At 32.3% G+C, this 15,223-nt stretch overlaps 1 protein-coding gene across 1 annotated transcript; it reads left to right on the forward strand.

Annotated features, from left to right (window-relative positions):
- Nucleotides 1-91: 91 nt before the first annotated feature.
- On the forward strand, nucleotides 92-9,660 carry LOC113518923 (polycomb protein EED). The gene is made up of 7 exons (XM_026903955.3): nucleotides 92-250; nucleotides 402-541; nucleotides 1,843-2,014; nucleotides 2,730-3,269; nucleotides 3,984-4,136; nucleotides 4,746-4,862; nucleotides 6,049-9,660. The coding sequence occupies exons 1-7, from the start codon at nucleotides 227-229 to the stop codon at nucleotides 6,139-6,141; spliced, it is 1,239 nt and encodes a 412-aa protein (XP_026759756.1). The 5' UTR covers nucleotides 92-226; the 3' UTR covers nucleotides 6,142-9,660.
- The last annotated feature ends 5,563 nt before the right edge of the window (nucleotides 9,661-15,223 follow it).

Here is a 15,223-nt window from a genome sequence, read left to right on the forward strand (position 1 = left end):
AGTCTATATTAATTATTTATCTGAGATATCTGTCAACACATGTCAGTAAAACACAAATTTCCCGCCAAAATTTCACGTTTGACATTTGGGAATTTGAGACGCCTTTGTCACACAGCTGATATAGATAGTTAAGATATATTTTATTTTGAAATAAAATAATATTGTATGAAACGTACCGTGCTATTTAGTTAAGTTGTAGTTATTTTTCTTAATAGTGAAATCAAACATGAATTTTTCGGATAATGAAGCTGTAAGTTGAAATATAACTATTGAAAGTTGACGCTCAATGTGACCAAATCGATGTCTTTGTTTCATTATATTCTCTCCCTGTATCAGTAATTAATGACATCAGGAATAATCTGCCTATTATAGAAAAGCTAACATTATTATTTCTGACTTAGGATGACACGTCGAGCGTTGAAAGCACATCAAATACAGATAACACATCTCGTAGTGAAACTCCAACCAATTCCCGCGTGAAAAAACGGAGACGAGGCAAAAAGAAAAGTACAAAACAAGTTAAACCTCCCTATAAATTTAAGTAAGTTGTTATTGATTTATATTGACGACACTATAGCTGATTCTGAGCTGTCGTTTCTCTAAACCTATGTCTACTTATAAAAAAAAAGGTGTTGGTTATTACAAATGGGATTTTTTCGTCCAGTGGTGTGTATGTAGTAGTTTCTTATATGGATATTTAACCCATCTATATTATGATAAACATAGTGGTGATGAAGATAATCCCAATAGGGGAGGAATATATTTAGTACCTAATGATAGCTTACAACCCTCTTAAACTCTGGTAGGTAATAGAAGAAAGAGACAAGGATTATGATTTCTTGACAACAGAGGTGAGAAAAAAATTATCTACTCAGAATTAATACAATACAATTACATCAAACCAGTCTATCAGAGTGACTCCAAAGCAAAGTATAACTTATAGGATGCGGCTCCTAACTCCATACATCATTATCATCTCAGCCATTAACTATCCACTACTGAACATAGACTTCTCTATACATGTAATATTATTATTAAAGATTACGCAGTTCTTGCATAAAAAGTAAAATTTCAAGAATCAAAGGAGGTATTAAGGCACTAGGCCATTATAGAATACCTGTCAAGTTTAAAAACCATTCAGAAGCCAACAATTTTGTTGAAAATCCACTACTTACAGTTAATAGTCTTTTTTTTTTTGTGCAACAAAGAATGACAAACAAGCTGACGGCTCACCTGGTGGAAAGTGTATAAAGTATATAGTCTGCCAGCATCCCAAGATTCCAAGCTTTCCAAATGGGAGTTGATAGTAAAATATCTAATGATTGGTCGCTTGAGGGACTGGTCTACAATTAGTCGCAATTAACAAGTTAAAAGAGCCAGTTGATTAAATCTCACAAACCAGACAACTTAGTCACTTGAATCTTCAGTTTTTTTGCTGGAAGAGAACTCTTTTACAGTTAAGCTCACCTTTATACATTTGCTTACCTCTGTTGTATCTTTATGTATTGTTAGTGTGTACAATAAAGTATTAATAAAAATACTATGATAAGTCAAGTATTAGACTTCTGATGGCTTACCCCATAACACCCAAACCTGAGTGTTTCAGTTTATTTTTGTGTAGGCATTCCTAATTATGAAATATTCTACCTAATATTGTTACACTTTGTTTTTCATTTATGTTACTGTTGAGTTGCATGATTTTATATATTTTTTTTTTTCTTTCTAATAGAATCTGCTATTGACTGCCAATGATTGTATATCCTTCTTATAAACAAGCTGAAAGAGATACTTGATTGTTTTAAAATTTATATAGACAGTGTCTAAGAATTTTTTTTTTCACAGTTGTAGTGCCAAAGAAGACCATGGACAGCCCTTATTTGGTTGTCAGTTTAACCATCATTTGGGAGAGGGAGAACCATTAATATTTGCAGTTGTTGGCAGCAACAGGGTATCCATATATGAATGTCCTGAATCTGGAGGCTTTAAGTTCTTACAGTGCTATGCTGACCCTGATGTAAGTAAAATAACCAATTCTATACAATTATGATAAATACTAAATAATGAAATAAACACCTCATCCATACACATGAATTACAGCCAGAGGGGATGAAAAGGATTGTTAGTAATGGATTATCACAATCTCACTGCGAACAATATAGCCTATCAGGTGGATGTCCATGCGGTTTTGTCGTCTGAAAACCATCATGGTTAATTCTTATGAATTTCATAATTATGGATTGACCTACTTTCTTCCTCATCTATCATCCCTCACCAGTATAAACCCATAGTGCAGGCGAGGATGTATAATTGTAGTGCTCATGCATTATTGCAAAATTACACTTCAAAGATGATATTCATGTTTACATTCAATATATAGGAAGAGAAGGGAATTGTTTCTTTTTTAATGAGTAAAAATAAAGTAGTAACCCTGCCTGCGCTATCGATGTACACTGGCATAGAGAAGGTGGGGTAAATTAATTTTTATTTAATTTTCTGTTCTGTTTGTGACAATTAAAATTGGGTTTTATTATGAAACACGATCTTAAATTATCATTCATCAAAAAAAATTAAGATATACAATACACTAAAAGGTTAAATTTTACTTAACATCCTGGATAATAATTAAAACCTAATTTAAAATTTTGAACTTTGTGTTTTTTAATTCCTCATTTAAAATAAGGAATTAAAAAACACAAAATAAAATTTTTTACAATATCATATTTCTTCAGGTCGATGAAATATTCTACACATGTGCATGGTCATATGAAGAGGAGTCAAATTTGCCTCTCCTAGCAGTTGCCGGATCACGGGGCATTATTCGGATATTTCAACCAGCCACGCAGACCTGCATAAAACACTACATAGGTCATGGTCATGCCATCAATGAGGTCAAATTCCATCCTCGAGATCCAAATCTACTGCTATCAGCAAGCAAGGACCACGCACTACGTCTTTGGAATATCATGACCGATGTTTGTATAGCAATTTTTGGCGGTGTCGAGGGCCACAGAGATGAGGTGTTGAGCGCCGACTTCGATCTTAAAGGGGAACGAATCATGTCATGTGGCATGGACCATTCCCTCAAATTGTGGAGACTCGACAAGCCGTCAATGAATGAAGCTATCAAACAGAGTTACAATTATAATCCCCACAGGGCACTGAGGCCATTCAATTCTCTAAAAGAACATTTCCCTGATTTCTCAACTAGAGACATCCACAGGAATTACGTTGATTGCGTTAGATGGATGGGCGACCTTATTCTGTCAAAGGTGAGTTCGATAATACATCTTCTTTATATAAAAAAAGTCCTGGCCTTTCTTCTTGCCTGAAATTGTGTTCTAAATGAGCGGTAATAAAAAAAAATACTATTTAAAATTGCTTAAATCGAAGTTTACTTGAATAAAAATATTTGCTTCTTTCTTTCTGGCGCCAAACTATTCCATTTCTGACTCACCGAAACCACTCGACCGATTTTAATGAAATTATGTAAATGTATATTGTTTGGTTCAACTTGATGGATAGATTAGGTTTTATTCCAATAAAAAAAATATCTCTATCAAGAAGCAAAACAATGTTTGCCAGGTTAGATATTTTGTTCACAATATCTTAGACATAAATGATCAGATTACCTTATTACCGCACATGAAATTGCAGTCATGAACACAGTTATTCGTAATAATACAAATGTATATATTGTCTAAATATCGACATATCAACACATATTACTAAGCTATCACATAGGTGACCCAGTGTTCACCAATATTTTCTATACCTAACATTCTATACTAAGAGCAAAGGTTTGATTTTTTTATTTGTAATCTATAAACTCAAAAAATACGTATTATAAAAATTATTTTGCCCATAAAAAGCTATACTATCAGCATGTAACACGAGCTGTATTTTATTTAAATAATAACCATGCGAAGCCAAGTCGCATTGCTAATATATTTACATGTAAATGCATTAAAATAACATTTGTACAGTCATGTGAAAACGCCATCATCTGCTGGAAACCGGGACGCTTGGAGGACACTGAGCTGCGGCCCGGAGACAACTCCGTCACCATTGTGCACAGATTCGATTATAAGGAATGTGAGATATGGTTCATTCGATTTGCAGTCGATTACAGCCAGCGAGTAAGTAAACCTGTATTACCTTTGCTAACTTTTAAAACAGAAATAATCATTACTCAAATAAACTTGTTTACAAGCTCTTTCAAACCATAATTTTTTTATAATTCTACTGCTGGGTTCGAAATGTTACTATCTGCTGAGAAAAACTCAACGGTTACTATTTTTAATTTATTTATGTACAAGATAATTTTCCATTTGTATGTTATATTTTGCACAGAAGTAAGTAGTAGAAGTAATTCATCATCACCATCATTTCAGCCATTATCCGTCCACTGCTGGACATAAGACTCCCCCATAAACTGCCATAAAAAACGGTCATAAAGAGGTAACCATTCAAGTTATTGAACGAGCTATGGAGATAGCTATACTCAGAGTTTCTTTGCGTGATAGAAAGGATAAGCATGCTAAAGTGGCAATGGACTGTGTGTGATGATGTGGCCACATAATTCGAAGAACTAACAACCAATGGGGAAAAAAGATTCCTAAATGGCGACCCTGTATGGGCAAACACAGTTACTTTTTGTATTAGAAACTCTTTCTACCCCTATGGCTCTCAGTTTGTTGCTGTACAACTGATGTTTCCACTTCAGCTATAAATATTGATTATTACAGGTGATCGCATTGGGTAACCAGTGCGGCAAGACAATGGTGTGGGAGCTGGGCAGCGTGGCGGGAGGCTCGCGCGTCTCCCAACTCGTGCACCCTCGCTGCGTGGCGGCCGTCAGACAGGTAGACCACTCACTACGACTAGGGGGAAATTCGTACATTTACAAACAAATTCCAAAGGGGGAAATGGATTATTAGCAACGCAGACTACCAGTCCCATTACTAGCAATATACTCTGTCAGGTCGACCTCCTCGTGGTAATCATTGCGTTGAATTTCAGGAGTATTCATCACGATGGGCTAACTGACGTGCATTTCATTCTCATCTATCATTACTCACTGGTGCCCCGCCAGCGTATACCGTTAGCGCAAGCGGGGTTACCATTCCATTATCATCCATTAAAAAAAACTAAATTACAAAGCCATAAAAAAGTAGATGATTAATATAATATATTTATTTATTTAGATAACTTTATTGACCAAAATAAAATAAGGTACAGAAGGCGGACTTAATGCTAGTACGAGTAGCATTCTCTACCAGTTAACCTTTGGGATGATATATATAATCTATTTATAATTCACCAGAGGGAGACTGTACAAAAGTCGATTGCTTGGGTACCTCTGTCCCATTCATGTTTCAACCGTGAAGCAGTTGTGTTTGCATGTCTGTGTTGCGGTTTGAAGGATGAGATATGACGTGAATTTATTGGGTACAGAGGAATAACATATGAGTCCTTAGGAATAACAACGCATGGGGGGTATCATGGGCGAAACAGTATACTCTGTTATGTACATGGTACTGTTCATGTCTATAGGCGACGGTTACCACTTTACATTAGGTGGGCCATCAGCTTCTTTGCCATTCTAAGTTGTATAAAAAAACCTTATTATCTTTTAAAATGATTTGACCACATTCCAATCGTTATACCAATTGTATATAAGATGGACTTAGAAACGAGTTTCCAAACTTATAAATTGTTTAAATATTCCCAAGACAGTCACATTAATATATATGTGGCACGATGGAGTAATAAAAACAATAATCCAATCACTTCCTAAATTTATTTTTATAAAAACGTCTTATACATGCGTTGTCGTCGTATTACTCTTCGTCCATCTTCCTTTTTTACCCTATCTCCATTCCACACACGTTTCTCGTTCTCTCTCACTCATTCTAGTTCGTAACTATTCACATCTCATACTATCTCGCTTCTACACGTCATACTCACTTACCTGCCTTACTTACCTATTATATATGATTGAGGTAATCTTACTTACTATAGAATTAACTGTGATTTATTTTTACACAGGTGACGCTTTCACGGAACGGCAAAGTTTTGCTTGCTTGCTGCGACGACGGCACCATCTGGCGATGGGACCGCGTAAACAACGTGAACAATTAGACAATAAACTTCGTGGCAAGATAGTTCCTCACACTCTCTTATATTATGTTCAGACTTAATTTTTCGTAGACAAATTAATTTGTAGTTAAATATCGAATTTAACTAATTAAGCAATTATTATTAATAATAATAATTTTGACAACTGTAAAAACCAATCGAAAAGGAAAGTTTTCTGTAACGATCCTGTACAGTCAAAATCTTATTACAATAACATTCACAATAAATGTGACGATCTCAAATTTGTTGCCAGCAATTGGTGAATGCAAATAACTTGGGATACCATACCATGTGGGAATCTGTGTTCAGTGGACAATTGTGTTGTATGAAGTTGTGTTGTATGTTAAAAAACTTGTTGAAGGCATTCCAATGAGCCAATTATGTGAGCAAAGTTTTTGAATTGGAAGAGGCGTGTGCTACTAAGAGATTAATTTCACTACATTATCTACTATTTTTATGACAGTAGCTTAGATTATATAAATAGAGTGTCTCCGTACAAAAACTGGTAAACTTTTTTTCATCCATGTGTGTATAAATCATGTTATCAGTATATATAGTTAATACTAAGGTAAAATTAAAAAAATAAAAACGATATAAGTTTATTATATAATATAATATATTTAAAAGAACAAGAGAAACAATGTACAATGATCGTAATGATGCTTATTTTTACTGAATACTTTGGTTTAATTCTAAGTAAATACATAAAATATGTTTTTGTATTTAAATAATTGAAAATAGCCGCCATTTTAATTAATACATGTATATTAATTTACAAGCATAGTACATATCTATATTTATATTGTATAAGAAAGAATGGTTCCAAATTCAAATTTAAATAATGAACCAGAATCTAGGAAATTTTTAATCTAATTATTTACAACACTAAAAAAAAACGATTTGATTTAAAAAAAATTAGTCGACCAAACGTCAAATTGGCTGAATAAATTTTGACACTTGATGCTCTATTTATATAATCTAGAATAGTAGTATTAAAACTGATTGTTTATAGCCCGTTAAAAATAGTGCACGCTAGTCACTAGCCAGTTGACCAAAAGCGCGGGAAACGGTAAGAGCTATACTGAAATCAACAGTAATATAAAGAAAGCCAAATATGTTGATCCATTATATATCCACTTCTGCGTCTGTGGGTCTATCAATTAACAGTACACTAAGTTGATAAGTTATAATGGTAACAAATGAAAGATAACAATATTATCTTGAGAATTTGCAATGAATTATATGTGTATGCCGGTTTGACAGCAGGTATTGAAAAAAAAAAATGCGATGTTCAATCACTAGAAAAGATGTATGGTACTCGAAATGTGTAAACAAAATTATGAGTGAGAAATGAGTGTACTGAGGAGTATGCTCACAGATAAAGATGAGATTTAAATAGATGTCGCATCTGCATATATGTAGTTTAGTTGCCCATTAAAAGTACCTCCTCTAATATTATATGTACTTTGATAATAATATTACTCTGCAAATAATAGCAAAAACTTCAATTGTAACAAAAAATATATAAAAGTACACCCTACGTAATTTAAAAATAATTATCAAACGCAGTTTAGTTCCCTTAGGTAAGTGACAAATGAATTTGTCGATAGAATCATTGTCGCTACCGAGTTTATGAAAGATTCCTGAGACCTCAGAAATGGTAACGCATGGGGAGTATCATGGGCGAAACAGTATACTCTGTTATGTCCATGGTGCTGCTCATGTCTATAGGCGACGGCTACCATTTTCCATCAGGTGGGCCGTCAGCTTGTTTGCCATTCTAAGTTGCATAAAAAAAAATTTAAGCGCAAACCGAAACATATATGTCTATTAGGGGTAGGTTATAAGAATATCTCTATTTTGACTACAATATCGAAATGAAAAACCCAATTGAAATGAATATAGATATCCGTATGTGTTACCTATATCGTCATAGTCGTAGAATACTGACGGATCTTTATATGTAATCTTTGTCAGATCCGTCAGTATTCTACGACTATGACGATATAATAACCTTTTTTTCTCTATTGATGTCGAGAGGAACTCAATATGTAGATATTGGTGCGGTACATATTTTACCTATCCATGCCTAATATCTATCGAGAAATTTCTTTGGCGTTTATCTAAAGGAACTAATTGGTTAAAATATCGCGTAACATTCATTAAAAAAAAATTCAAACGAATCAAGACACTCCTTTTGTGTCGTGTTTTGGTCACTCTTGTTTTTTTTTTTTTTTTTTTTAATATCAATTCAAAATATTAGATCTGCGGCGTCTATTTAAATATATCTCTGTATGTATGCCTATACTCAATGAACTTGATAATGTTCTATAAAGGCCAAATTGATAGTATAACAAATGAGCGTGTATGTAAGAGCATGAATGAAAAGGGGACGTTTCAATAATAATAGAGTTTGTGTGACAATGGTAAACGAATGTAACAACTTACAAAAATCGCGAAGCGAAGTGACAATTACTTTTATCAGCTATTTTTGTCATTGTAGTTTTTTCCAGCGCGGTTTGTTTTTAAAAAACAAATAAAGTTATGTAAAATACATAAAAAGTTGGTATACGTACCAACTTTAAATATATTACAATTTGACATCGCTGTGGCTGTTCTGTGAACGTCTTTAGGTTTCGTTTGCTAATTGTCAGTCACTATAGAACAAAGTAACGATCAAGAGATCGCTACTTTGTACTATAGTAAAGTGACGTCAGCAAATAAAAATAATTAATTTTTATTACCTTTAGAGTACCGACTTTAAAATGACTTAGTCGTTTAGAGTACCTACTTTAAAACGACTTAGTCATTTAGAGTACCAACTCTAAAATGACAGTCACTTAAAGTACCGACTCTAAAATAATGTAGTCATTTATGGTACTGACTCTAAAATGATTAAGTCATTTAGAGTACCGTTTCTAAAATAACTTAGACGTATAAGACGCCGCAACTAAAATGACTTCGTCATTTAAGGTAGCTACTTTAAAATTACAAATATTTTAAAAAATCGCAGACGTCAACTAATTTGTGGTCTGCATCCTGGAAGGAAAAAGGTCATTTAGGAATAATCATAATTTTTTTTCAAATGACTCTAGTCGTAATAATATGACGAATATTACACATAAAAGAATCGACATGCAACATTTTATATGCATTGTCCATGCATAATAAAATCTTATGAAACTTTGTGTTTATTATATAAATTTGATACACCAAAAATAGGGTTAAATATGTTGAAGTTCTGACTATGCACAAAGAGGGTGGTTTTGGATTTATCCAATATATATGTATAACCATTTCTTGAACACATAATGTAATCTTAATAAATTTGTAAATTATAATAATGATAATAATAATGTTCATGTTATTGAATTTAAACAATAAATGTTGAACTGAGACATGGTCTGACTATAGAAAATAATTGATATGATAATTAAAATATTGAAATAAATACAATTTATTAGTACGTAAGTATTTTTCTACATATGAATAAAAGAAAAAGACTGCCTTTAGTCAAATTTATATTTGTTGTATTATTTATCCACACTCGTTTTAAATTTAAAGGCGGTGAAGAGGTTTCATGGCCATTAACGCGCACGCAATGTATCGAATATTGCAGTGGTATAAAAAAAATCTAACATGCATTAAGATTTGCTCATCATAATAGATTTTATTCCAAAAATCAAAATTTCCAACTTTAAAAACCCGTTATTTTGAGAATAAATTACTGAACCAATTTTGATTAAAATTCTATAGGAACGCTGAAGAAGTATATTCATTTAGATAAAAAAAAACGATTTCCAAATCGGTTTATAAATGACGGAATTCTAAAGTAACAAAATATAAATGAATTGAAAATCCTTTTTTGAAATAGGTTAAAAACCATGAACACTATTAAAAAAGAAATATACTCACGACTGTAATACCTAATAGGACTGTCAGAGGCATTTGTCTATTATATACCATAGTTATGAATGTAGGTTTTTAAATATAATTGTTTTGTTTAAATAAAAATACAAAAGTTTGTTAAAAATTTTATTATGGCCAACAATACATCTACGTTTAACAAAATGAATCACAGGGGCCAAGGTGTTATCTCGTGTCACTACTCCGGTTAACGTACATTGTTGCTTCTAATTACGTGTCCTAATGTAAAATTTACAGCGCTCACAATTTTTAACGAAGCAAAAGTTCAAATTTCGGAATCCTAAAAAAAACTTGACAGAATTTTTTTTTTACCATAGATATTGCATATATAAGTAATTATTAGTTTAAAGTTCATAGAGTAACACACAAATTTGGGAATGTCAAATTACAAAACTAATTTTAGAATATTAAGATTGTGTTCCAAAAAACAGTCTTCAATCATGGCAAAGCCAGTTATTTTTATTTCTAAACTAAACTAAACCGATTTTGATAAAATTTCTATGGGACCAATCTGTAAGTATATACTTTCGAAGAAAAAAAGAATTTCCCAAATCGATTCATAACTGACTGAGTTATAAAATAACAAACATAAATTACAACAGAATTGAACGTTCGTTTTGAAGTTGACTGAAAACCACTTTCTACGAGTCTACTGCATAAAATAAGCATCAATTTCATGCGTTGCATTTATTCACCCCCGGCTGTACTACGATTTGCTGTAGATACATTATTTTACCAAAGCCGGGTATCGCAAATTTTGTTAAAATTGTCAGCGCTGTTTTATTCTAATATCTAACACCGATATCAACGTCCCTATTATTCACTACGACGTAAATATATATATATGTTCAGTACCTAGATAAATAGATACCGGCAAATAACCTGAGCATAATTTTTAATACCATGCGACCTGCGCAGTGACAATCTTACGTACAAAAATCATTTACTGCGCAGCCTTCATTGTCTATGGTGTTATATAATTTTGAAACTTGTTCTTTATTCAAAACATTTATATATAGTTGGACAATAGGAATTGAGGCGAAACACTCGTACTCAAGAAGAAAAAACCTTAAAAATTCTAGATAAAATTGAAACAATTATATATCAGAGACGACAAACATAGTAAGTTCATTAAATTCTCTTTGTCCAGTTAAATACAAATGTTTATGGTGTTGTCCAAGTTGTTTGCCGCGAATTATACTAAATCTAACACCGATGACAGCGTAATTGAATTTTAATCAATTTCCATTTTATTCAGTCTTTAAATTTTATAATTAAAACGAGCAATAAAGACTGGCATATAAAACAACCAATGTACAAAATTTTAACATTACAATTTGAGATATTTTTATTATAAAAGACTTTTAATGTTTTTTTTTTTCTTTTTAAATCAGCTTTACAGAGATTGAGATACAAATAATACTTTCCGAACTCACACAAAGTAAAACATGTTTATACAAAAATAATGTACGCACATACGGTAAGCAGCATTCATACTAACACAACATGTACATTGAGCTAATTCCTAAACCAGTACAAACAATATTTTACTACATATGTATAATTATTAATAAAATGTACAGTATATAAGATCAGTCGCACACTATATAAATAAATCAATAGAGATTGTACTCTCGTAAATTTAAACCTATTTATTATAGGAGGTAGGAAACAATTAGAATCTCCCCTGTATTGGTAATATTTATACACAATGTATGTATGCGACTGCCTGCAAATAATAGTACATCAAGTTGAGATCTTCACAAATAAAGGAATGTACTAGAATACTAAAAAATTGTAACAATCAACAATGAACGTTATTACAACATCATAAAGGCACATAACTATTAAATAAACCATCCAAAACAATGGTGTATCGATAAATTACGTTCGTGAATTATACTTAAAATATTTGCTTGTCTTAAAACGTGACATTCCGTTTTCAGTCGTTAATACTAGACTAGGGTCCACCAATAATAACCTAGTTTCTACCTTTTTAAAATCGGACGTTTCGCACTGAGTGCTATCAGAAATTGAACTGTATGATTTGCACGTAAGAGTGAATGATATGAGATATAGCGAACTAGATATTTGAAAGATTTTTCTTATTGGACCACGCTGCTGGTAAGCTGGAATTTAATTCTTGTACTGTGATACATGTATCGCGTTTCAATTACGTTATTCATTGTCCGATCTATATTATGCCTTACCTAAGCAAATTGCAAATGTTTACAGCCAATTTCACATTAAAAACTGTTAAAGTATAGATAATGGGAAAAAACAAAAAAATAATTTGCATACCACGTGACCCACGCAGTAATAAATGTTCATACAATAGCGTTTAAAAAAAAAGTCTGTAAGACCAGAATGTCTAGTTTTTGTTCAAGTTGTTTGCCGCGTACTGTATATTTAAATAATTCATATAGCAAATATAATGAGAGTGGATGGTATTCACAGCTTATCAACATTGGCACTGTTATTTGGGCCTGCACAAACGAGATATGTTCGCGGATGGTAATAAAATCTTTGTGTTGGTTAAGGTACTTCCACGGACCCATATGTGAGCAAGGCGATTCTATAAGTTCTGTTTTGACGGACAAACAACTAAATACGCCACAGAGTGTCACTCCTTTTTATCAAGCCCATAATGTAAAAAAATATTATAACATACAATACATAGATTAACAAAAAAAAAAACAAAATAGACCAAACAGACTAAAAAGTAGGACTAAAAACTTCAGCTGCCCGCTAACGAAATGCTTTCTCACTGTATTGGATTGACTGCAAGAGATCTCTGTCAGAGATAAGTCCACCCTTGTTCACAACATTTATAAATACATTATTTTATATGTAACTTACAAGTGCAATAAAGAATTGGTGACAGTAATTTTTGTTCTGGAACATTCTCGTATAATGCCCTTTCTGCAGGCAAAATTGAGAGCGGCTAGTCGTTAAAATGGGCAACTAATATTCTTGCTCAGAGCGGTAAAATCACTAGAATGGTCAAAAAAAATTTTTTTAATCTTTAATCTAATGTGAAATCGGCTGGTAAATGATGTGTTAAGGATTTTTATTATAACACCCGAATACCGACATGAAAGTCTACGATTCTACCGGTTTACAACTATATCTATAAAGTGTTAAATCACTACATTTGGGGCGGTTGATACTTACAACACTAATCTTAAAGTGAAGATATCATATAGTTAGATAGTATGAGCATAACATCGTATACAAAATTAAATGAAAAATAAAAAAAAAAGAATCACTTAGCTTTTGTCAATCTTACGCACGCACACATTTATCGCGCACGTAATCTTGCGTGCAATATGAAGCTATACAAGGCCCCTTTCACACGGACACGCCGAAAACTCAATGGTTACGTTTTTATAATTACCTGGTGATAAGCGATAACATAATATATATATATATATATATATATATATATATATATATATATATATATATATATATATATATATATATATATATATATATATATATATTTCAGATAAAATAAAATACCAAATCGTTTTATAAATGATGGAGTTATAAAGTAACTAACATAAAAATAGACGTGTAGGTCCCGACATAAAATGGACCACCCCTTCCTTTCTTGTGGGTGTTCTAAGAGGCGACTAAGGGAGCTTATGGTAGCGGGACAGGAAGCAGCATCCCTCTTAAATCAACTGCTGTTGCCAACCCGCCTGCCAAGCATGGCAACTACTGACAGAACTCCCCTTATGGGGAAGGTTTGTGTTCAACAGTGGACAGTTAACGGCTGAAATAATAATGACATAAAAAAAAATACAACCGAATTGAAAATTTCCTTCTATCTGAAGTCAGTTAAAAATAGCCAGTGACTTAATATGACTTGAGTAAGAAAGGGGGTTAAAAAACCGATTTAAACGAATCGTAAAAGAAAAAATCGGTAAAGTCGAGTGTGACGTTCATCACTACCCCATTGGAGATAATAGTAATGAGCACATTTTATAGTTAAAAGTATAATATGCTTCACGCACGAAATAAGTCGTGTTTAAGATTTTTTTTTTACTTTTCTGGTCTCTGCATTTTCGTGACTAACAAAGACTAATATGTAATCTCATGAAATTTCGATTAATTTAAATATTAACTTGGTCAATAGAACAAAAAACATGATGTGGTATTTAATTATGTATAGAAAAAAATGTTTTACATTTATATTATAATAAATGCTACAACATTTTAAGACCATTTTTCATTAAATAAGAAAATTATTATTATTTTATTCTTAATTTTTAACAAAAAATAAAATTTTAAACAATTATTTTTTCATATTAATTAACTGAAATATTTTTTTTTGTAATGGTTTCATTTAGCTAAAAAATCATAACTAGCCGATTACTCCGAGTTTACGTGTACGTTTGTACTTATATTTAGTAAAATAAAGATTTTTCTATATTATCTACGTTTAAATCACGTGTAAGAACAGCCTAAATACGTGTTAAAGCGCCCTAAAATTGTTGTGCGTGCGTAAGTCATTATTCGTTCATACTTATTTTAAAAAAGGAACCTAAATTTAAAAGTAAATGACTAAACCAATACCTAAGAGCCATTTTTATTCTATTTTTACCCTGACTAGACTTCGACTAGTTTCAGATCATTGCTATTAGAATCATAAGCCCTCCTTATGAACCGTTAAAAGTATGAAATATTTGAAAAAACAAATATTGTTTTTTCATTTACAGGATATCATAAGAACCGATTAGAGAAATCAAATCGATACAGCAATACAAATCTGTTTATTGAGATGTCTGGACAGTGTGATTATAATGGGCCAGGACCGTAGCTAGATCCAAGCTTAAGGTAGGCCAAAAGAACTTTTTGGTAGGGCAGGAGCCATAATTAAGTGACTTTGAAAAAGCAAATCTGTCTAATTTACTTGGGGCCTTTCATTTTAAGGTAGGGCATAAAGCCTTTTAAGGTAGGGCATTGCCCCTCAATGCTCCCCGGCCCCCAGCTACGGCCATGTAATGAGCAACTGAACTTTTGGAAGAGAAACCCGTGCCCGGCTCAACCGTGGCACGTTCATAGGTATCCTGACAATAAATAATAAACAGAGATTTTTTTTTAACTATATCGTATTAAAATTTTTTACAAATCAAAATTTAAAACGTAT

Source organism: Galleria mellonella, unplaced genomic scaffold (assembly GCF_026898425.1).
Source record: "Galleria mellonella isolate WM207_F2 unplaced genomic scaffold, CSIRO_AGI_GalMel_v1 utg44, whole genome shotgun sequence".
NCBI lineage: Eukaryota > Metazoa > Arthropoda > Insecta > Lepidoptera > Pyralidae > Galleria > Galleria mellonella.